Source organism: Anguilla anguilla, chromosome 1, assembly GCF_013347855.1.
Source record: "Anguilla anguilla isolate fAngAng1 chromosome 1, fAngAng1.pri, whole genome shotgun sequence".
NCBI lineage: Eukaryota > Metazoa > Chordata > Actinopteri > Anguilliformes > Anguillidae > Anguilla > Anguilla anguilla.
Genome location: NC_049201.1, coordinates 87624909 through 87649726, shown reverse-complemented (window position 1 = coordinate 87649726; position 24818 = coordinate 87624909). Strand labels below are relative to the sequence as shown.

At 45.6% G+C, this 24818-nt stretch overlaps 1 protein-coding gene across 14 annotated transcripts in view; it reads left to right on the top strand.

Moving 5' to 3' along the window:
• The window catches only part of LOC118213718 (receptor-type tyrosine-protein phosphatase kappa-like), a 163320-nt gene that overhangs the window by 24815 nt on the left and 113687 nt on the right, over positions 1-24818 (top strand). For all 14 annotated transcript variants that reach the window (XM_035392917.1, XM_035393518.1, XM_035393153.1 and 11 more), the window contains one exon: positions 14673-14795. In XM_035392917.1, coding sequence (XP_035248808.1) covers positions 14673-14795 — 123 coding nt within the window. The remainder of the gene's footprint in view (positions 1-14672; positions 14796-24818) is intronic.

Sequence of the window (24818 nt, the reverse complement as noted above, 5' to 3'; positions counted from 1 at the left end):
ACACTGTGGATCCCAGGACATCTTCTATCCCTCAGCACTGAAACACTGTGGATCCCAGAAGATCTTCTATCCCTCAGCACTGAAACACAGTGGATCCCAGGAGATCTTCTATCCCTCAGCACTGAAACACTGTGGATCCCAGGACATCTTCTATCCCTCAGCACTGAAACACTGTGGATCCCAGAAGATCTTCTATCCCTCAGCACTGAAACACAGTGGATCCCAGGAGATCTTCTATCCCTCAGCACTGAAACACTGTGGATCCCAGAAGATCTTCTATCCCTCAGCACTGAAACACTGTGGGTCCCAGAAGATCTTCTATCCCTCAGCACTGAAACACTGTGGATCCCAGGAGATCTTCTATCCCTCAGCACTGAAACACAGTGGATCCCAGCAGAAGTTCAGTATTGAATGTTATATGGTATTTTAGGAAAGTGGAGGTACTCTCTACTGCAGCTCTGGTAGATTCGCTGAGTCGTCTTCCTTAATTCTAGAGTCATTTCTTAGTCAGTTACCCCATTTGTGTCCTTTCTTTCACATTTGACTAAAAAAGGTTTTGATAAAATTCTCTCCAGAGGGTTGGCTGCTTGGAATGCTGTTTTGGTCATTTATTCTTGTAAACTTTTTTTTTTGCAAAATTATTATGAAAAATATTGTGAAATCAAGAAAGGGGGAAGTATATCCATCCTATTTATGGTATATCCAAGGTTAGTGCTAATCCCTCTTGTAGGAAGTTACTTATTTCAGCCAGTCAGTATTATCAAGTTTATGTTGATGTCCTGGAGGTTGTAATGACTCAAAAAGAGGAGGTCTTGTCTGAGATTTAATTTGACATGACATGTTATGACAGTTCACACATACACTATGATATTTTACTGACAGTGGCTCACCCACAAGGCTGTTAAAGCTGGTGTCCTATGGGCATGGAGCTGACATGCTAGAAACCTCCCAGACACTTGGCTGTGGACATGGTGTGTCTATATTCCTAAATGCATACTGTGCCCCGGAATGACAGGAAGAGAGGTTTCCAAACTCAGGTCTTTACATTGCTCTCCTGCTCATCTGCTTTGAGTCACATCTGTGCTCCTGCTGGATGCGCATGTCTTACAGGATGTGTGTGTTCACTGGATGAGGTGTCCTTGTGTGTCTGTGAATTTGTGTGTTAGCCAGAGAAGTGTGTGTGTGTATGTGTGTGGATGCATGTGTGTGCATATGCGTATGTATGTGCATGCATGCTCTTGTTTGCGCATGTATGCGTGTGTTTGTGTGTTTGTATGTGTGGAGGGTGTAGGGGTTGTGCATGTGTGTGTGTATGTGGTGGGTGTGGGAGTTGTGCATGTATGTGTGTGCGTGTGTTTGTGTGCGTGTGGAAGGAGTGGGGGTTGTGCATGTATGTGTGTGCGTGTGTTTGTGTGCATGTGGAGGGAGTGGGGGTTGTGCATGTATGTGCGTGTGTGTGTTTGTGTGTGTGGGGGAGTGGGGGTTGTGCATATATGCGTGTGTTTGTGTGTGTGGAGGGAGTTGGGGTTGTGTATGTATGTGCGTGTGTGTGTGGGGGAGTGGGGGTTGTGCATATGTGCGTGTGTGTGTTTGTGTGGAGGGAGTGGGGGTTGTGCATGTGTGTGTTGAACTCTGTCCTTTTGAGGGGGAGTCTTGGACAGACAGTTTCCAACACACAGCACACTGGTGTAACGCCAAGCCGTCCCATAATGCACTGCGTTTGATGTGCGCGGAGTCGCTCTGGCGCTGAAGATTTCCGCACCGTCTGCCAGCAGGTCTGTGCCGAGCTGCTCGCCAGGGATAGGGCGCATCTTCACCTCATATTCATCTGCCAAATAAAGTGTGTGTGTGTGTGTGTGTGTGTGCGCGTGCGTGTGTGCGAGCAAGAGAGTGCGTGTGTGAGTGTGTGCATGTGTGTGTGAGTGTGTGTGTGAGAGTGAGTGTGTGTGTGTGTGTGTTTGTGTGTGTGTGTGTGCGCGTGCATGCGTGTGTGTGAGTGTGTGTGTATATGTGTGTGTTTGTGTGCGTGTGTGTGAGTGAGTGAGTGTGTGTGTACGTGTGCTTTTGGTGTGTGTGTTTGTCCAATGCCCAATGCCCCTCCCACCCGCGATCTGGTCTGGGGGAGGAATCCAGCTTTCAGCTGAAGACTGAAAAGAGCAGCTTTAGCTGAGCTTTAATTAAGATTTAGGAAGCTTGCATGTTTGCTTTTATCAGTTCCATTGCTTTAAAACAGCAGCACTGAGATACAAGTCAGAAGATTAGTGGTCAAGAGGAGGGGGTGGTTCTCCTGACCGATCCCTCTTACCAGGCTTTCATCAAGATTTTCACTTTAAGCAAAGCCGTTTCGCTTTATCCTGTGTGGCAGGTGGTGCTCCTGTTAGCCAATCCTGGGCGGAGCCTATGGTGGGTGTGGCTTTGATGGTTGCCCTCGGAGATGGCCTGATGGACAATGCTTGGCATGCAGGACAGAGCGTGCTCAGTGACAGGCTAATGTCACCTTGCATTATCTCTGCATAATTTCACCCTCTCCACATAATAGGCACAAAAATCACATCCTGATGGAAAGGATCCCGAATTTACAAAACACAAAGTTTGAATTCTGTTGACTAAGGGGTTTGTTGTGAATGAGCACCAGTATGTGGATCATTAGCGTTGCTTCTGCTTCAGACCTGCGGCTTTTTCCTCCTCCATTGGGTGAGTGTAAAGAAGACAAGCAGGCGGAGGACGTTCTGTTTGTCAGTGTGTCACTTGTGCATTTCATTCAGAAATCAGCCAGTAAAGCCCTTAATTCCCATGCAGCTGGGGGGGTATTGGGGGCCGGGGGTATTGTTGAGAGAGAGTAGCATCTACACAGTTGTCCAAACTTGGGTGCACTCAGGAGACCCCCAAAAAACCTGGGGTTCCCCAGAAAAGCAGGACTTTTCAGACCTCTATCGCTGTTCCCAGCCTGGGGACTGAAACAACCCTCAAATTCTCCTGCTCTTCTCTGATTGGCCAGGGGGCTGAGCTGTCCTAATGGACTTGTTAATGTTCCTTGAAGTTACAATGGAAACAGCAGTGTTTGTGTCATGGGACAAAGTATTAGCAATTCTGGGAAGAGCCTCAAAGATCATAAAACTGAATAACAGCATCAAAGATCATAAAACAGTGTAACAGCATCAAAGATCATAAAACTGCATAACAGCCTCAAAATCATAAAACTGCATAACAGCATCAAAGATAATAAAACAGTGTAACAGCAGCAAAGATCATAAAATAGTGTAACAGCATCAATGATCATAAAACAGAGTGAAACAGCATGAAATATCATAAAACAGTGTAACAGCATCAGCGATAATAAAACTCCATAAGAGAGCATCCAAAGTCATAAAACAGTGAAAGAGTGTGTCATAGATCATTAAATAGTGTAAGAGCGTCAGTGAGTCTAAAACAGCACCAAAAAGTATAAAAAAGTGTGAGAGTGGCAAAGAGCATGAATCAGCTGTGGGGAATGTGACATTGGAAAGTGCAGGAGAGCCTGTTCTAAACTCTCATATCACCTCAGGAGCCTTACTGATCAATGCTGTACAGCGGCTAGATACCCCTCCAAGGCCCTGCGTCATAGATGTGCCTGTGTCGCCGGTATCCCTCCAAGGGCCTGCGTCATAGATGTGCCTGTGTCACGGATACCCCTCCAAGGCCCTGCATCATAGATGTGCCTGTGTCGCCGGTATTCCTCCAAGGCCCTGCGTCATAGATGTGCCTGTGTCGCCGGTATCCCTCCAAGGGCCTGCGTCATAGATGTGCCTGTGTCGCCGGTATTCCTCCAAGGCCCTGCGTCATAGATGTGCCTGTGTCGTGGATATCCCTCCAAGGGCCTGCGTCATAGATGTGCCTGTGTCGCCGGTATCCCTCCAAGGCCCTGCGTCATAGATGTGCCTGTGTCACGGGTATCCCTCCAAGGGCCTGCGTCATAGATGTGCCTGTGTCGCCGGTATCCCTCCAAGGCCCTGCGTCATAGATGTGCCTGTGTCGTGGATATCCCTCCAAGGGCCTGCGTCATAGATGTGCCTGTGTCGCCGGTATCCCTCCAAGGGCCTGCGTCATAGATGTGCCTGTGTCACGGATATCCCTCCAAGACCCTGCGTCATAGATGTGCCTGTGTCATAGATATCCCTCCAAGGCCCTGCGTCATAGATGTGCCTGTGTCACGGGTATCCCTCCAAGGCCCTGCATCATAGATGCACCTGTGTCGCGGATATCCCTCCAAGGGCCTGTGTCATAGATGTGCCTGTGTCGTGGATATCCCTCCAAGGCCCGGCGTCATAGATGTGGCTGTGTCACGGGTATCCCTGTATTACAGATATCCCTCAAAGGCCCTCTATCATATTTAAAATTTATTGGAAGATTTCTCCAGATTAATGAAGAGCTGCAGCCCTCAGGCATCTCTCTGCTGGGACTGAAACGCTCAAGTCATTCAGGAAACAAGCGATAGTGTGTAACTCAGCTCCGACTGGTTCCAACACTGTTTTAGAGCTGCGTCGACTTTGCTAAATTAATTCACAGATGCCCCATGGAATTATTTTTAAGGAGCATTTGTCTCTAACCCTGTTGTGTTTATCTTGAGTGGCTAAAATATGAAATTGGAGTGTTTAGAAATATGCGCTCTGGAAAAGTAGTCTGCCAGCCAGATTGTGGTATGAGTCACGTCACTTCTGAATGAAATGAGCTGAGGGTCCGTACTAAACATCTTTTTTATGGGAAAGCTGTGTAAGAGCAGTCTCTATGACCACACTGTGCGGCTCTTCCCTGTGTAAGAGCAGTCTCTATGACCACACTGTGCGGCTCTTCCCTGTGTAAGAGCAGTCTCTATGACCACACTGTGCGGCTCTTCCCTGTGTAAGAGCAGTCTCTATGACCACAGAGAGCAGCTCTTCCCTGTGTAAGAGCAGTCTCTATGACCACACTGTGCGGCCCTTCCCTGTGTAAGAGCAGTCTCTATGACCACAGAGAGCAGCTCTTCCCTGTGTAAGAGCAGTCTCTATGACCACAGAGAGCAGCTCTTCCCTGTGTAAGAGCAGTCTCTGTGACCGCACTGTGCTGCTCTTCCCTGTATAAGAGCAGTCTCTATGACAGCACTGAGCAGCTCTTCCCTGTGTAAGAGCAGTCTCTATGACCGCACTGAGCAGCTCTTCCCTGTGTAAGAGCAGTCACTATGACCGCACAGCGCGGCTCTTCCCTGTGTAAGAGCAGTCTCTATGACTGCACTGAGCTGCTCTTCCCTGTGTAAGAGCAGTCTCTGTGACCGCACTGTGCTGCTCTTCCCTGTGTAAGAGCAGTCTCTATGACCACAGAGAGCAGCTCTTCCCTGTATAAGAGCAGTCTCTATGACAGCACTGAGCAGCTCTTCCCTGTGTAAGAGCAGTCTCTATGACAGCACTGAGCAGCTCTTCCCTGTATAAGAGCAGTCTCTGTGACCGCACAGCGCGACTCTTCCCTGTGTAAGAGCAGTCTCTATGACCGCACTGAGCAGCTCTTCCCTGTGTAAGAGCAGTCTCTATGACCGCACAGCGCGGCTCTTCCCTGTGTAAGAGCAGTCTCTATGACTGCACTGAGCTGCTCTTCCCTGTGTAAGAGCAGTCTCTATGACAGCACTGAGCAGCTCTTCCCTGTATAAGAGCAGTCTCTATGACCGCACAGCGCGGCTCTTCCCTGTGTAAGAGCAGTCTCTATGACTGCACTGAGCAGCTCTTCCCTGTATAAGAGCAGTCTCTATGACAGCACTGAGCAGCTCTTCCCTGTATAAGAGCAGTCTCTATGACCGCACAGCGCGGCTCTTTCCTGTGTAAGAATAGTCTCGCTATGGCTGTGTGCTGATGAAGCTCTTAACCCAATTTCATCAACAGAGGTGAACACTGTTTGCCCTTGAGGTTTATCAGCCACAATAATTATTGTATTATGTAAATGAACTACAGACAATTTTTTCATTAGCAGAGTTTGAGTCTTTAGATTAGCATGCAAATCATTTAACCCTGTGTCCTTGTAGGGAAAGTGATTTTGAGCACTGAACACAGAGAAGCACTGAACACTGATTCGCACTGAGCACTTAGACCAGTGGTCTCCAACCCTGGTCCTGGAGTGACTCTGCACTTCATGAATCAATAAGAACAGTTGATTACACAGTTAACTCAACTCACCTGGTGTCTTGGGTCTCAACTGGGTGGTGATTTTAAGGTGAAAACAAAAACCAGCAAACCCTGTAGCTCTCCAGGACCAGGGTTGGAGACCACTGACTTAGACACACTGAACACTTAAGACTCACTCAACACTAAGTCACACTGAACATAGAACACAGAGATTCAATGACCACTGAGACACACTGAACACTAAGACTCACTCAACACTAAGTCACACTGAACACTAAGATTCACACAACACTGAGATGCATGGAACACTGAGACTCACTCAACGCTGAGATGCACTGAACACTAAAACTTACTGAACACTGAGACTCACTGAACGCTGAGATGCACTGAACACTAAACACACACACCAAGATGGCTGCCTAAATCCAAGATGGCTGCCACTGTCACTGCCTTTCCCCTGTTCAGAGTCTCACTGCAATCCTTCAGAAATCACCAAAATATGGTGCCATCCATTCAAAATTGAATCATTGCTGATGGCACAGCAATGTTTTACTCCCATTTTTTGGAAATTGTGTCAATTTGGTGTTTTTTTGATCAAGGACATTGTTAAGGGCCTGGGAGCACATGGTGATTGGCAACAGAGCAGTATTTCCTTAAGCTTACCCAGAATTTAGTATTTTTTCTTCTTTTTTGTGACCTTCTTGAAAAAAGATGGCGATTACAACCAAAAAGCTGGCAGAGGAATTAGAAGAGATTAAAAAATCCCTCAATTTTATGTCTGAGGAGATCAGCAAAGTGGTAAAATAGCAAGTTAACCTCATGGGTCTAATGGAGGAGGTCCATGAGCTGAGGGTTACAATCAACCAAAGGGACCAGAGGATTGAACTGCTGGAACAAAGGATTGACGACTTGGAGCAGTACTCCCGTGCGGATGACCTTATCATCACTGGGCTGGATACCAAACATCGCAGCTATGCCAGGGCTGCAGCCGGTGACCGAGAAGGTGAGGACGCACCACTTGAGGAGCTGCACACTTTAGAGCAACAAGTGGTTAAATTCCTGAGCGGTAAGAACATTCAGCTAGAGAGACAGCAAATTTCAGCCTGTAACATTCTCCCACGCAAGGATAAAAAAAACAAGCCTACGATTGTTGTCCGGTTTGCAAATCGAAAGTATAAGGTTGAAGTGTTGAGACAGTCCAAAAAACTTAAGGGTACTGGGGTATATGTAAATGAGCACCTGATGAAGAAAAATGCTGAAATTGCTATGAATGGCCGTATCCTCAGAAAGCAAAACAAAATACAAGCAACATGGACAAGGAATGGAAAAGTGTTTATAAGGTTAAATGGACCACCAGAGCAAGCCAAGGTGGTTGTGGTACGGAATCTGAGAGATTTGGATCAATATAAGTCACAATGTTTGTAGATGGGGTCGGGTTGCAACGAAAATTTTTGCAAATCTTATTTCTAAACCACTTTTTTTCTTCATAAAATGACAGATGAAGTTTTCCATTTTCTTATTGAAGAAACTGAGAGTAGTGATCTCTCTGAGAATGAAAATTCCTTAGTTGAGAATATATGTAACAAGAAAAAATGTGAGGAGTTAATAAGAGTTAAATCTCTTTTTTTTAAGTTTTCTAAATTTGACTGAACATAAATCATTTAGTTTTGAAAATAACATTGATCCTGAGGTAAATTTTTATAATGATTACAAATCAAATTCTGAATATTATTCTGAGAATCTGTTTAATAGTCTTAATTTGGAGGGTTTTTCAATCATACATTTTAACAGCAGAAGCCTCTATACGAATTTTGTTCAAATCAAAGATTATGTAAAATCATTAAACCATACATTTCAGGTCATTGCCATAAGTGAGACTTGGTTAACAAATGAAAAGGGTGCTGATTTTGTGTTAGAAGGGTATGACAATTTTAATGTAAACCGGATAAATCAAAGGGGTGGTGGCGTTGCCTTTTATGTACAGAAAGATTTTCAGTGTAAGGTAATTGACAGTACAATTGTTAATGATATCATGGAGAGTTTGACAATTGAAATTCATTCTACTAAATTTAAGAGTATAATTTTGAGTTGCATATATAGAACGCCTGGTTCTTGCATTGATCAATTTATGAATACCATAGTTGATATTTTTGGGAAAGTATGTCATAAGAAATCACTTTTTGTTTGTGGTGACTTTAATATAGACTTGTTAAAATATAATGAACATAAAAACTAACAACAGACTTTTGTAATGTAATGTTTAGTTTTGGTCTCTGGCCCCTTATTGATAAACCTAGTAGGATAACTAAAGAAAGTGCCACACTTATTGATAACATTTTTACTAATGTTCATGACCAAGCAACAAGTGGTTTGTTTTTAAGTGATATCAGTGATCATCTTCCTATTTTTGTGATTTCACATAATTTAAAGGTTAAATGTTCAGTTGGTGTGAGTGAGCCTTCTTGTAAATTAGTAAGAATAAGGACACCAGAAAGAATTGAAGCCTTAAAGATGGACCTTATAAATTACAGCTGGGATGAGGTGTATGTTGATGATCCTAATCAGGCCTATGATGCATTTTTGTTCACATTCATAGAGTTCTATAACAAACATTGTCCTATTAGAAAGTGCTGGTTGAAGGATAAATATAAAGGAAAGCCATGGATGACAAAAAGTCTGCAAAGGGCATGCAAAAAGAAAAATTTACTTTATAAGAAATATTTACAATTGAGAACCAGTGAAAGTGAAGAAAAATATAAGTTGTATAAGAATAGATTGATTTCCATTATGAGATTACAGAAGAAGAAATACTACAATAAAATATTAGAGGAGAGTAAAAACAACATTCAAAGGACTTGAAAAGTAATTAATCATATTATTCGGAATAGCTCTTATAAATCTGAATTTCCAAGTTATTTTTTAAATAGCTCTGATGCTACAGTGGACAATATAAAAAGCATTGTTGATGATTTCAATGACTATTTTGTGGGTGTTGGCACTACTTTGGCCAGCAAAATTGTTGTGCCTGATGATAAAAAATATTTGTTTGATAATCTGATTAATGGTAATGTCAGTTCTATGTTCCTTTATGGGGTAAATGAAACGGATATAATTGAAATTGTAAGAAAATTCAAAAACAAAACATCAACTGATATAAATTCCATTGACATGGTAATTATTAAAGAAGTAATTGATTTTATTGTAAGACCTCTGACCTATATATGTAATCTGTCTTTTCAAAGAGGTGTTTTTCCTAATAATATGAAATCAGCAAAGATAATATCAATATTTAAAAATGGAGATAAGCACTACATGGATAATTATAGACCGGTGTCCCTTCTTCCTCAATTTTCAAAAATATTAGAGAAATTATTTGTGAAACAATTGGATCTCTTCATTAGTAAATATGAATTTTTGAGTGAACACCAGTATGGATTTAGGGAAAATAGAACTACTACATATGCAGTAATGGAGATGGTAGAAGAAATAACAAAGGCAGTTGAAAATGATGAGTGTTCTATTGGTATTTATATTGACCTACAGAAGGCTTTTGATACTATAGATCACAGCCAATTATTGAGAAAAGTATGGAATAAGAGGTATAGCTTACTCTTGGCTGGAGAGCTACTTGGAAAATAAACAGCAATGTGTGCAAATTAATGAGACTGTGTCAGGATTTAGGAAGGTCACCTGTGGGGTACCCCAGGGATCGGTGATTGGTCCAAAACTTTTCTTACTTTATATTAATGATGTTTGCAATGTTACTGAAATGTTAAAATTTGTCATTTTTTCAGATGATACAAATCTATTTTGCTCTGGGAAAAATTTAAAGGAACTTTTGTATGCTATTGAAAGGGAGCTGGAAATTCTCAAAACTTGGTTTGATGTTAATAAATTGTCTCTCAATATTAAAAAAACTAAATTTATGGTTTTTGGTAATCAAAAATAAATTGATGGGGATATTGAATTAAAAATCTGTGATGTTGAAATTGAAAGAGTTTTTTAGACAAAATTCTTAGGGGTTGTGATTGATCATAAATTAACATGGAAACAACATATTGACTATATTAAAGGAAAGATTTCAAAGTCAATAGCAATCCTGTATAAGGCCTTGTATATAATTTATTGCTCACTTATACTTCCTTATATATCTTACTGTGTGGAATTGTGGGGGTCGACCTTTAAAACGACTATAAATTCAATAGTCTTACTACAAAAACGAGTCATACGTATTACTAATAATGCTAGTTACTATGATCACACTAATCCAATGTTTATAAAATCCCATGTTATGAAATTTAATGATTTGGTTTATTATAAAATAATGCTAATCATGTTTAGAGCTAAAACAAAGTCACTCCCAGACTGTGTACAAAGGTTTTTTTCAATACCGGAGTGCAAATATGATTTGAGAGATGTTTGTAAGTTTACTGTACACAAAGCTAAAAAAGGGATTAAAAGGAGATGTATTTCTATTGTTGGGGTTAAATTATGGAATAATGCTAATATAAATGTAAGAATGTGTAATTCGCTGTTGGTTTTCTAAAGAATGGTTTATAAAGCTATTTTTGAGGGTTACAATTGTGAATGATTTTTATTTTATTATTATGTTTTATTTTTGGAGGGTAGCTTAAATTGATAAGAATGTAGGATAGGCATATATAAGAATTATGCTTCTGCCTGTGCCTTTCAGTCACTACCTAATACATAGATTGTTGACTTGTTTATACTGTCTAGACTGTTTATATTTATTGTATTGTGTGTGATGACTGAATAAAAAATACTACTACTACTACTACTAAAAAAACTCACTGAACATTGAGACTCACTGAATGCTAAGACGCACTGAACCCTAAAACGTACTGAACACTTAGACTCACTGAATACACTGAGGCACTGGGGGTGCAAGTGGAGAGGGGAGTGTGTGCAGGTGGGGGGTGGGGGTGTGTGCAGGTGGGGGGTGGGACTGTGTGCAGGTGGGGGGTGGGGGTGTGTACAGGTGGGGGGTGGGGGTGTGTGCAGGTGGGGGGTGGGGGTGTGTGTGGGGGGTGGGAGTGTGTGCAGGTAGGGAGTGGGGGTGTGTGCAGGTGGGGGGTGGGGCTTTGTGCAGGTGGGGGGGTGGGGGGGTGTGCAGGTGGGGGATGGGATTGTGTGCAGGTGGGGGGTGGGGGTGTGTGCAGGTGGGGGGTGGGGGGGTGTGTGCAGGTGGGGGGTGGGGGGGTGTGTGCAGGTGGGGGGTGGGGGTGGTGTGCAGGTGGGGGGTGGGGGTGTGTGCAGGTGGGGGGTGGGATTGTGTGCAGGTGGGGGGTGGGGGTGTGTGCAGGTGGGGGGTGGGATTGTGTGCAGGTGGGGGGTGGGGGTGTGTGCAGGTGGGGGGTGGGGGGTGGGGGTGTGTGCAAGTGAGGGGTGGGAGTGTGTGCAGGTGGGGGGTGGGGGTGTGTGCAAGTGAGGGGTGGGAGTGTGTGCAGGTGGGGGGTGGGGGTGTGTGCAGGTGGGGGGTAGGGGTGTGTGCAGGTGGGGGGTGGGGGTGGTGTGCAGGTGGGGGGTGGGGGTGGTGTGCAGGTGGGGGGTGGGGGTGTGTGCAGGTGGGGGGTGGGATTGTGTGCAGGTGGGGGGTGGGGGTGGTGTGCAGGTGGGGGGTGGGATTGTGTGCAGGTGGGGGGTGGGGGTGGTGTGCAGGTGGGGGGTGGGATTGTGTGCAGGTGGGGGGTGGGATTGTGTGCAGGTGGGGGGTGGGATTGTGTGCAGGTGGGGGGTGGGGGTGTGTGCAGGTGGGGGGTGGGGGTGTGTGCAAGTGAGGGGTGGGAGTGTGTGCAGGTGGGGGGTGGGGGTGTGTGCAGGTGGGGGGTAGGGGTGTGTGCAGGTGGGGGTGGGGGGTAGGGGTGTGTGCAGGTGGGGGGTGGGGGTGTGTGCAGGTGGGGGGTGGGGGTGTGTGAAGGTGGGGGGTAGGGTTGTGTGCAGGTGGGGGGTGGGGGGTGGGGGGTGGGGGGTGGGGGTGGGGTTGTGTGCAGGTGGGGGGTGGGGGTTTGTGCAGGTGGGGGGGTGGGGGTGTGTGCAGGTGGGGGGTGGGGGTGTGTGCAGGTGGGGGGTGGGGGTGTGTGCAGGTGGGGGGTGGGGGGTGTGCAGGTGGGGGGGTGGGGGTGTGTGCAGGTGGGGGGGTGGGGGTGTGTGCAGGTGGGGGGTGGGGGGTGTGCAGGTGGGGGGGTGGGGGTGTGTGCAGGTGGGGGGTGGGGGTGTGTGCAGGTGGGGGGTGGGGGTGTGTGCAGGTGGGGGGTGGGGGTTTGTGCAGGTGGGGGGTGGGGGTTTGTGCAGGTGGGGGGTGGGGGTGTGTGCAGGTGGGGGGTAGGGGTGTGTGCAGGTGGGGGATGGGGGTTTGTGCAGGTGGGGGGTGGGGGTGTGTGCAGGTGGGGGGTGGGGGTGTGTGCAGGTGGGGGGTGCTGAGATTGCTGCCGTGCTGAGCTGTGGGAGGTGCAGGTTGGGTTACTCAGGGAAGCTGGCTGGGTTTCCTATGATGTTTGGCTCCTTTCTGTTCTCTGGTTATGACGCCATTTCATTCACACGCATATCTGATGTACGACGGCTGTGACAGACAAGCCCTGTGGCCTGTGGAGTCAGCATCTTCCACCTGTACATTACGCTATAATATCCTCACAGCACATTAAACTCATTAAACTCTTATACTGCACCTTTACTGCACATTAAACTCTTACACCCTCACTGCACATTAAACTCTTACACCCTCACTGCACATTAAACTCTTACACGCTCACTGCACATTAAACTCTTATACTGAACCTTTACTGCACATTAAACTCTTACACTTTCACTGCACATTAAACTCTTATACTGCACCTTTACTGCACATTAAACTCTTACACCCTCACTGCACATTAAACTCTTACACGCTCACTGCACATTAAACTCTTATACTGAACCTTTACTGCACATTAAACTCTTACACTTTCACTGCACATTAAACTCTTACACCCTCACTGCACATTAAACTCATTAAACTCTTATACTGCACCTTTACTGCACATTAAACTCTTACACCCTCACTGCACATTAAACTCTTACACTGCACCTTTACAGCACATTAAACTCTTACACGCTCACAGCACATTAAACTCATTAAACTCTTATACTGCACCTTTACTGCACATTAAACTCTTACACCCTCACTGCACATTAAACTCTTACACCCTCACTGCACATTAAACTCTTACACGCTCACTGCACATTAAACTCTTACACGCTCACTGCACATTAAACTCTTACACGCTCACTGCACATTAAACTCTTACACTGCACCTTTACTGCACATTAAACTCTTACACGCTCACTGCACATTCAACTCATTAAACTGTTATAATGCACCTTTACTGTACATTAAACTCTTATACTGCACCTTTACTGCACATTGAACTCTTACACTTTCATTGCACATTAAACTCTTACACGCTCACTGCACATTAAACTCTTACACTGCACCTTCACTGCACATTAAACTCATTAAACTCTTATACTGCACCTTTACTGCACATTAAGCTCATATCTTCACTGCACATTGAACTCTTATACGATCACTACACATTAAATGCTTACACCCTCACTGCATATTAAACTCACGTGTGTACTGCACAGTGTTATTGGGACATGTGTGCACTGTACAGTGTTATTGGTACATGTGTACTGCACAGTGTTATTGGGACGTGTGCACTGTACAGTGTTATTGGGACGTGTGTGTACTGTACAGTGTTATTGGGACGTGTGTACTGTACAGTGTTATTGGGACGTGTGTACTGCACAGTGTTATTGGGACGTGTGTACTGCACAGTGTTATTGGGACATGTGTGCACTGTACAGTGTTATTGGTACATGTGTGTACTGTACAGTGTTATTGGGACATGTGTGCACTGTACAGTGTTATTGGTACATGTGTGTACTGTACAGTGTTATTGGGACGTGTGTGTACTGTACAGTGTTATTGGGACGTGTGCACTGTACAGTGTTATTGGGACGTGTGTGTACTGTACAGTGTTATTGGGACGTGTGTACTGTACAATGTTATTGGGACGTGTGTACTGCACAGTGTTATTGGGACATGTGTGTACTGTATTCTGTTTTTCATGACTCCCCAGGTTAGGATCCAATCCAACATGCTTGCTAGCTTAAGGACATATGAAATTCAATCAGGATAAAGTTGCTATTCTATCAAATTTATATCTTTAGGGCTGTAAAATCAAAGAACCTGGAACGGGTGTTGTTTGGTGTGCCTGGGCTGGAAGTGGGAGCATTTTTTTAAAGAGCAAGTGAACTTAACCTTTGTGAAGAATCTGTTTGCCTGAGCCAGCAGATATGCAGGCAGAGCCGCTGTTATTGAGAGCAGGCACCAGATTAATATGGAGGGTTTGATGGAACTGTGTTATGTCCTTCAGCAGAGTGAGCGTGTTTGATTGAATCTGGCTCTCTGTGCTGTATAAATAACTGCAGCAGAAAGCAGAAAGCGCTTTGCAGTTAGATTGACTGTGGATGGGTGTCTTTCAGGGGGCTGTGCCTTCGACGATGGCCCCGCCCAGTGTGACTACCAGCAGGAGCCGTACGATGACTTCGATTGGACGCACATCAGTGCCCAGGAAGCAGCATACCTGTCCTCCCAGCTGCCCCTAGGTGAGTTCACTTGGATCCTGGGTCTTTATTCTCCTTCATGGGGTTATGGTCGGCAGAGGTTTGCATCAACGCATTACACTTTTTTAACATCTTTTTTTTTCCAGATGTATTTTCAGATCTTTATTTTATTTCCAGTATATCCAAGATATATCCGACGAGCCTTCTGCATATAAAATGTGCAGACGCTGAAGCTGTGCAGTGTCTGGTCACATGAGGGGGAGGATTCGGGGGAAAATGTTGGGGAAATGGGTTCCTGTAATTGCAGCATTTACTGCCTTCAGCAAGATGGAGTCAGAGATTCTGCTCTTTACATTCTCAATACTATTACTGGGGAGACTTATGAAGAACTCCCTGTGCCGTAGATTTGTATCGCATGGCTGGAAAATGTTTCAACAGAAAACTGATCACGGTCAGGACAACCTTAGTGCGAAAGCATCTGCATTAAACAAAACCAGTCCCTTCTGGGACCCTGCTGCCAGTGCAGATCCAGACAGGTGCATTCTCCTGCTGCCAGTGCAGATCCAGACAGGCGCATTCTCCTGCTGCCAGTGCAGATCCAGACAGGTGCATTCTCCTGCTGCCAGTGCAGATCCAGACAGGTGCATTCTCCTGCTGCCAGTGCAGATCCAGACAGGTGCATTCTCCTGCTGCCAGTGCAGATCCAGACCGGTGCATTCTCCTGCTGCCAGTGCAGATCCAGACAGCTGCATTCTCCTGCTGCCAGTGCAGATCCAGACAGGTGAATTCCCCTGCTGCCAGTGCAGATCCAGACAGGTGAATTCTCATGCTGCCAGTGCAGATCCAGACAGGTGAATTCCAATAGCAAGATCTTTCATGTAGTGAAATCCCAAATTCCATCGCATCAGTCAATGTGAAAGTTCACCCAAAACTAGTGAAGCCAATGGGGAATTTCCGGTCTACTAATTTCCTCCCAGACTGAATATAAACTCTCAGGCTTCATCCAGAGAACGGTGGTGGAACTGCAGCACCGTGACAGCAGGGAAGGCTGAGGATTAAACTTTAAACCAATGAAAACACAGTATATATATGCAGTGGGAGAATAGCTTTACAAAGGAATAAACGGATTTGTAACTATTCCTTTTGAGTTTATGAATTCAAGATATGATTTCCCACAAGCCTATATTTTGATTTCAAAGGAGGCTGAGGTATAAATATTTAATATAGAGAGGTGCATTAGAAAATTAATTACAGCACCAATTATGTGCTCCAAGCTGGAGTATTGTGATGATATTATTTGTAATATTTGTGAGACCCGGAGGGAATGTTTTAAAGTAATGAAATGAGTCCTGCAGGTAGCAGTGCACCAAGCTTCTGTTGGTGTGGAAGATCCCAGCTGCTTTCAGACAAACCTCAGCTTTTCTGGGTAAAAGTCTCTGAAAGACTTTATTAGTAGAGCTGATTATTTCAAGTCAACACTTTAAACTTTAACCTGAACTTTTAACTCACAATTAAATGTAACTGTCACTTTTTTCTGCTCAAATGCAGATACTGAATAATACTAAAAATCCATCCATCCATCCATTATCTAACGCACTCATTCCTGGTCAGGGTCATAGGTGGGCTGGTGCCTATCCCAGCATGGAAAGAGGCAAGACTACACCCTGGACAGGCCGCCAGTCCATCATAGGGTGACACTGAAATTATAGCACATTCAGCTCTTCCATTTATTTTCAAATCACTGCTGCGGGTCCAGTCATAATTTAACTATGGGAACCATAGAGTGAAATTAGTTATATGCTACATTCTTTAAGCATTTATTTTTGAGTATTTAGGATTGAAAGATGAATATGAGAAAAACTATCAACAATCAGCTTTTGTTTCATGGTATTTACATGCATATGTTTCATCATTTTGCAGAAACAGCTGACTTTGTGTTGAATCCCTCCATTTTCATTTGTGCAGAAGTTAATAGATGAACTTAAAAGAAAATCAAAGTCTAATATTTGGTCCCATACATGCATAGCTCTTTATTGCAATAACTGCATCTGGTGTGTGACCCACTTCTTTGCAAATGCCTTTCCAGGCCTTCACTACAGTCGGTCTTTGTTTCAGGGGGCTTCTGTCTTCAGTGTCCTCTTCAGGCGAGTGAGATGCATGGACTTAGCCAGTCCAATACTCTCCTCTCTGTTCCACTGGTGAATGCTTTGGTTGTGTAGGCAGTGTGTTTGGGGTCACTGTCTTGCTAAAAAGTGCCAGCTATTGAATGACCCTTCCGTATTTCATAGGTGGGGGGTGGAGGGGGGGGGGGGGGGGGGGGTGGGGGGGGGAGTGCTTTGTATCATGGTGCTGTTCCTTCCTTTCTCCACACTTTTGGGTTTCCATCGCTTTGGTAAAAACTTATTTTGGGCTAACTGTAGTGGCTCATATCTGTATTTTTTTGGTGAATTCTAATCTGGCATTTCAATTCTTGCTGCTTATGATAGGTTTGCATCTTGCAGTGTCACCTCTATAAATCCTTTCAATGTCTTCTGTGTATGGTGGTTTGTGATATTTTCGCCCCTGGCCTCTGGAGACTGCTGGTGATGTCACTGGCTGTTGTTTTTAGGGTTTTTTTTCACAGCTCTTAGGGTTCCTCTGTCATTAACTACACCTGTACGGTGTTAGGGTTAGGGTTAGAGACCTGTACGGTGTTAGGGTTAGGGTTAGAGACCTGTACGGTGTTAGGGTTAGAGACCTGTACGGTGTTAGGGTTAGGGTTAGAGACCTTGACGGTGTTAGGGTTAGGGTTAGGGTTAGAGACCTGTACGGTGTTAGGGTTAGGGTTAGAGACCTGTACGGTGTTAGGGTTAGGGTTAGGGTTAGTGACCTGGACGGTGTTAGGGTTAGGGTTAGGGTTAGAGACATGTACGGTGTTAGGGTTTGGGTTAGAGACCTGTACGATGTTAGGGTTAGGGTTAGAGACCTGTACAGTGTTTATTTCTGAGTTCACCTGTGGTTTCTTTCTTTTACATGACTTTCCAAACTGCTGTACTTGATATAATAGTTTCTGTGCTGTCCTTCTTAATGAACTCTCCTGTCCTCTCAGCATACAGATTAGTTGTTTTTCCACTATAGTTAGTCCTCTGGTCTTCATGATGGTGTATGCCTTCTGACTCCAAATGCATTCTCCACAGAATGAAACAAGACTAGATGCCCACTGTTCTTTTATGCGTGAACAACCCGTGCAAAAGGAAAGAACTTCTTTTTGCACAGGTGAAATGGGGGGTCGCAATACAAAAACAGATGTTTCTGCGAAATGGTAACCCGTATACGCATGTAAATACTATTATATGAAAGCTGATTGTCTGTCTTTTTGCTTTATATTCATCTTTAGATCTCAAATCCGAATGCCATATGTTTATAGCAAAAATAACGAAATTCGCTCTACATGCCATACAGTGCCCTCAGAAATGATTTTACCGTACTTTTTGAGGGCACATGATACTCTATGACTCACATGGATGCCGTCTCTGTCTTGTGTCTGATGTTTCCATTATCTGATGCTGTTCTGAAGACAGCTGGCTGCTTAGCTTAGCTAGATTGCTGTTGTTGGTGTTGTTGTTTCCCGGAATCAGTACGTACTGAAACTAAAAGGTTAAACCCTCTCACTCTCACAGCGGGACAGTTGGCCAGACGGGTGGGGATCAATGCAGTTTCTGTTTCCTGGTGGGAAATCCCCTTTAGCTATGAGCACTGGTGTGTGTGATCATGTGACTGATTTATACTAACATGGCTGAGTCCTCATGGTTGTCAGGATCCTAATGGGTTGCTTGGTCAAAATATGGAATAAAGGCCCAACGAAGAAAGGATTAGTTTTACTGTGCTACAATATTAGAAATCCACCCGGTTACCTGTTAGAAATGAGCCGTATTAGCTGTCATACAGGCAGAAACCGACCTATCTTTTCTCTCTGCTAGCCATGATTGGTGGCGGCCATCTCGCAGACTGATGATAATCTTATTTCTGAGTGTCATCAGTGCTGTTTTAGGAACGTTGTGTACTGGCAGCCAATGACTTTTTCCCTCTGAGAACCTAAAATTCAATCTCGTTTCTTTTGAATGAAATTACAGCTTTTATACAGTGAGAAATAAATCACTGCAATTCTCACATTCCTACAGTTCTTTCAGCCTGTGAAGCTGAAGTCTTTTCATCGGAGATCCAGACAACGTCATCAGCCACCCTCAGTCATTACTACTGCCTTTTGGCTCACCTTTGGGGAAGTGAAACTGAATTATGTGATTGGACACTGGCACTGTCAAATCAAACTGTTGCTGTTGCTGGGACTGGGACTGGCACTGGCACTGGGACTGGCACTGGCACTGGGACTGGTGCTGACACTGGCACTGGGACTGGCAGTGGGACTGGCACTGACACTGGGATTGGGACTGGTACTGACACTGACACTGGTACTGGCACTGGGACTGGGACTGGCAGTGGGACTGGCACTGACACTGACACTGACACTGGCACTGGCACTGAGACTGGCACTGGCACTGACACTGGGACTGGCACTGGCGCTGGCCTGGGCGCTGGTACCTGCACTGACACTGGCACTGAAATGCTGAGATTCTTTGGCATCAGTCCAGTTCAGTTCAGCATCAGTCACACTCCATTTACAACATTACAGACAGAGAATCTTAAACAACACTGCAGATGTCACAATGGACAGAATTATGGTCAGAATTACAGACAGAATCACGGACAGAGCCATTTTCCATTTGTGATGTCTGATGCATATATAGGGCCTGTATGGCTGAAGTTGTGTCTGTGGGCTGGATGGTTGAAAATGTTTGTTATATAGGGATTGTATGGCTGAAGTTGGTCCATTTTATTTGACTCTGCAGTTTGCTCTAATTTCCTTTTTTCCCTTTATTGTACTTTTTCAGCATGTACAGTACAGTGGCCTCTCACTCAGTCAGTGTTTAACTGGAGCGCGATGTGGTTCACACCCGTCCAATCATATCACCAGCCTCTGCTCCACTGCTCATTTGGCACAGGGGTCCCCCACCCCAAAATTCACTCCATGGGACAGGCAGCTGCTGCCTTTGTGATGCAGATTTAAAATCTGACAGAGCCGCAGAGAGGATTACAGTGTGCCCCCCCCCCCCCCCCGTCTGTCACTGTGCATTTATGCGCACGGGACACCACTGCACAGTGACTGCACAGTGACTGCATGTTCAGCAATGTACCTTTACCTGCAGCGGGATACAGCAGGATGAGTGGGTTCAGTAGGGATATAGCAGGAGGAGTGGGTTCAGCAGGAGGAGTGGGTTCAGTAGGGATGCAGTAGGAGGAGTGGGTTCAGCAGGAGGAGTGGGTTCAGTAGGGATGCAGTAGGAGGAGTGGGTTCAGCAGGAGGAGTTGGTTCAGTAGGGATATAGCAGGATGAGTGGGTTCAATAGGGTGAGTGGGTTCAGTAGGAGGAGTGGGTTCAGTAGGGATATAGCAGGAGGAGTGGGTTCAGCAGGAGGAGTGGGTTCAGTAGGGATTCAGTAGGAGGAGTGGGTTCAGCAGGAGGAGTGGGTTCAGTAGGGATTCAGTAGGAGGAGTGGGTTCAGCAGGAGGAGTGGGTTCAGTAGGGATGCAGTAGGAGGAGTGGGTTCAGCAGGAGGAGTTGGTTCAGTAGGGATATAGCAGGATGAGTGGGTTCAATAGGGTGAGTGGGTTCAGTAGGAGGAGTGGGTTCAGTAGGGATATAGCAGGAGGAGTGGGTTCAGCAGGAGGAGTGGGTTCAGTAGGGATTCAGTAGGAGGAGTGGGTTCAGCAGGAGGAGTGGGTTCAGTAGGGATTCAGTAGGAGGAGTGGGTTCAGCAGGAGGAGTTGGTTCAGTAGGGATATAGCAGGATGAGTGGGTTCAATAGGGTGAGTGGGTTCAGTAAGAGGAGTGGGTTCAGTAGGGGGAGTGGGTTCAGCAGGGAAACAGCAGGAGGAGTGGGTTCAGTAGGAGGAGTGGGTCCAGTAGGAGGAGTGGGTTCATTAGGGATATAGCAGGAGGAGTGGGTTCAGTAGGGATTTAGCAGGAGGAGTGGGTTCAGTAGGAGGAGTAGGTTCAGTAGGGATATAGCAGGATGAGTGGGTTCAGTAGGAGGAGTGGGTTCAGTAGGGATATAGCAGGAGGAGTGGGTTCAGTAGGGATTTAGCAGGAGGAGTGGGTTCAGTAGGAGGAGTGGGTTCAGTAGGAGGAGTAGGTTCAGTAGGGATATAGCAGGAGGAGTGGGTTCAATAGGGGGAGTGGGTTCAGCAGGAGGAGTTGGTTTAGCAGGGAAACAGTCAACTGCAGGGTTTTGGGCCCTAAACAAGAATTCTGTCAGAGCCTGTCGAGGCGAGGGGGAGTGGGTGAGGGGAGGGGGTGGTGCAATCGCTGACCAGGGGGGCAAGAGGGTGACAGAAGCAATCACAGGTCAGGGAACCCATAATCGCAGACACACAAATTAAAATACCATATAATTAAAATGTGTGGCCCTAAATGACTACATGTTTATGCCAACAGCTGGCTCTGGATGCCGTGGGGTGCAGTAGAGTACAGTGGGGTGCAGTGGGGGTGCAGTGGAGATTCGGTGGGGTGCAGTGGAGGTGGGTGCAGTGGGGATTCAGAGGGGTGCATTGGGGTACAGTGTGGATTCAGTGGGGTGCAGTGGAGGTGGGTGCAGTGGGGTACAGTGTGGATTCAGTGGGGTGCAATGGGGTGCAGTGGAGGTGGGTGCAGTGGGGTACAGTGGGGATTCAGTGGGGTGCAATGGGGTGCAGTGAGGTTGCAGTGGTTTGCTGTGGGGTGCTGTGTGGTACAGTGGGGTGCGGTGGGGTGCAATGGGGTGCAGTGGCTAAGGCATTATTTCAGTACCTCTTTAAGATGGCCGTTGCCATAATCAGGGCTGTGAATGGTTCACTTCTCTTCGCTCCTCACAGATTTGAGTCTGCTTTTCTTCTGCATCCCACCTGTTTCTCTGGCACCCTCCTGCATGCTGAGTTTCCTCCGCAGAGCACTGGGCCCACTTCCACTCCATCAGCCCGTCCAAAGCGGGGGAAAGCCAGAGTCTGTTTTGCCCTGTCTTCACGCTTTAGTTAAGTTTTCAAAAGAAAGGAAAGAGAATGCAATGGGGGAGACCTGCCCCCCCACCCCCACCCCCGTCCCTGCGGGGCCTGCAGTCCATGCTGCAGATGCAGAGCATGTTTATCTTGCACTTTCATACAAAGCATGCTGGGGGAGCAGTCAGGGGAGGTGAGGAGCTTGCTGGGAAAATAAGCCAATGAGCTACAGCCAAAATCTTTTTAGTTTTATTTGTTAAAATCCGTCATTTCAGGCATTTCACAGGCACTCTCAGGCAGAGCACCGTATGCAGCTAATGCACAAACTCTTACACAGGTGGGTATTTACTGTGTGCAGCTCTAGAGTACATCACAATTGCACCCTGGGAATCATACCTACAACCTCGTTTCAAACTCAGTTCCCTAACTGTTACATGTAGGTTACACAGCTGCCTACATCACATTCTCAATCCCATCAAAAATCAAATGGATGAAGACACTGTACAGAGAGACACTCTGTACAGTGTTAAAAAGTTAAAATGCAGCATTCAGTGAATTCAGACGCATGAGTGTGATGTGATGCAGTATTTAAAATCACACTGATACATTCTGGCACTGATACATTCTGGCTGTATTTGTAATGATGCAGTATTTAAAAACACAGTGTTACATTCTGACACTGATACATTCTGACTGTATTTGTAATGATGCAGTATTTAAAAACACAGTGTTACATTCTGACACTGATACATTCTGACTGTGTTTGGAATGATGCAGTATTTAAAATCACACTGTTACATTCTGGCTGTATTTTTAATGATGCAGTATTTAAAAACACAGTGTTACATTCTGACACTGATACATTCTGACTGTGTTTGGAATGATGCAGTATTTAAAATCACACTGTTACATTCTGGCTGTATTTTTAATGATGCAGTATTTAAAAACACAGTGTTACATTCTGACACTGATACATTCTGACTGTGTTTGGAATGATGCAGTATTTAAAATCACACTGTTACATTCTGACACTGATACATTCTGACTGTGTTTGGAATGATGCAGTATTTAAAAGCACACTGATACATTCTGACTGTGTTTGTAATGCCCTGAATCCCTGCACTTGCTTGATCTCTTGGCCAGTTCTCCTTTTTAAAAATGATTCTGCACTTGTCTGCTGTGTTCTGGGACTTCCCCATTCTGATGCTTGGTTTGAACTTCAGCAGATAATCTTGACCATGTCTACATGCCTAAATGCATTGAGTTGCTGCCACGTGAATGGCTGATTAGATATTTGCGTTAAAGGGTGCAGTTTGCATTTGAACAGGTGTACGTAATGAAGTGGCCGGTGAGTGTATACATATATATATATATATATATATATATATAATTTTGTGCTGTTGGTACTGATCCGTATGGCAGTGGGTGGTCATTCTGTGTCAGCAGGAATAAAGTGAGTTTTGTCTGTCTCTGATCATGAGTTGCTTCGCTGACATCTGCTCACACCTGCTGGCCTGCAGTCACAGTGCTGGAGCTCTCAGGTGTTTGAGAACGCAGGGCTATTTTACATACGTTTTATACCTGCATTTCTGTTATGGGACAAAGGTCATTCTCTGCTGCATCTGCTGAGAGAGTAAGGAACATCTATTCAGTCCTGAATGACAATGAACAATGCAGCATATTTCCTTTGTGTCATATACTGAGTATTTTATAAGATCCTGTGTGTAATATACTGAGCACAGATTTACCAAAGGATTGTGTCTGCTTTCCAATCAATAAAACGGCCAGTGCAAGGTCACAGTATCTGCTTTGCTTTTACTAAATGGAAACAATGAGTTAAAATCACTATTACAGGATACTTTGATCTGCTGTTCTTGGCCTACTCAGTTAAATCTGTTCATGCATCTGTATTCCTGGGGTGAATGCACTAAAACAGGGGGCGATTTAGTAAATTAACCCAGTTAAGTATTCTGTCTAATTTACCAAAGCGTGTCTTAATTGTGACTTCACTCTGCGTGCGGATTTTAAGAGCTCCTGAAAGCAGGTGGTAATTTTCGGAGTGCTGATGCTGCCCCGCTGAAGTTCTATTAAAGGTGTGATAATAAGGAGCTCTCTCTTGCAAACATGCGGAGGCCGTCGGAGCCTGAACATGCAGAGCACAGAGCCTGAACACACAGAGTCTGAACACACAGAGCCTGAACACGCAGAGCACAGAGTCTGAACAGACAGAGCACAGAGCCTGAACACACAGAGCCTGAACACGCAGAGCACAGAGTCTGAACAGACAGAGCACAGAGCCTGAACACGCAAAGCACAGAGTCTGAACACACAGAGCCTGAATACGCAGAGCACAGAGCCTGAACACGCAGAGCACAGAGTCTGAACACACAGAGCCTGAATACGCAGAGCACAGAGCCTGAACACACAGAGCCTGAACGCACGGAGCACAGAGCCTGAACACAGAGCACAGAGGCAGAACATGCAGAGCCTGAACACACAGAGCCTGAACACACAGAGCCTGAACACGCAGAGCCTGAACACACAGAGCACAGAGCCTGAACACACAGAACACAGAGGCAGAACACGCAGAGCCTGAACACACAGACCACAGAGGCAGAACACGCAGAACACAGAGCCTGAACACACAGAGCACAGAGCCTGAACACACAGAACACAGAGGCAGAACACGCAGAGCCTGAACACGCAGAGCCTGAACACACAGACCACAGAGTCAGAACACGCAGAACACAGAGCCTGAACACACAGAACATAGAGGCAGAACACGCAGAGCACAGAGCCTGAACACACAGACCACAGAGGCAGAACACGCAGAACACAGAGCCTGAACACACAGAACACAGAGGCAGAACACGCAGAGCCTGAACACACACAGCCTGAACACACAGACCACAGAGGCAGAACACGCAGAACACAGAGCCTGAACACACAGAACATAGAGGCAGAACACGCAGAGCACAGAGCCTGAACACACAGACC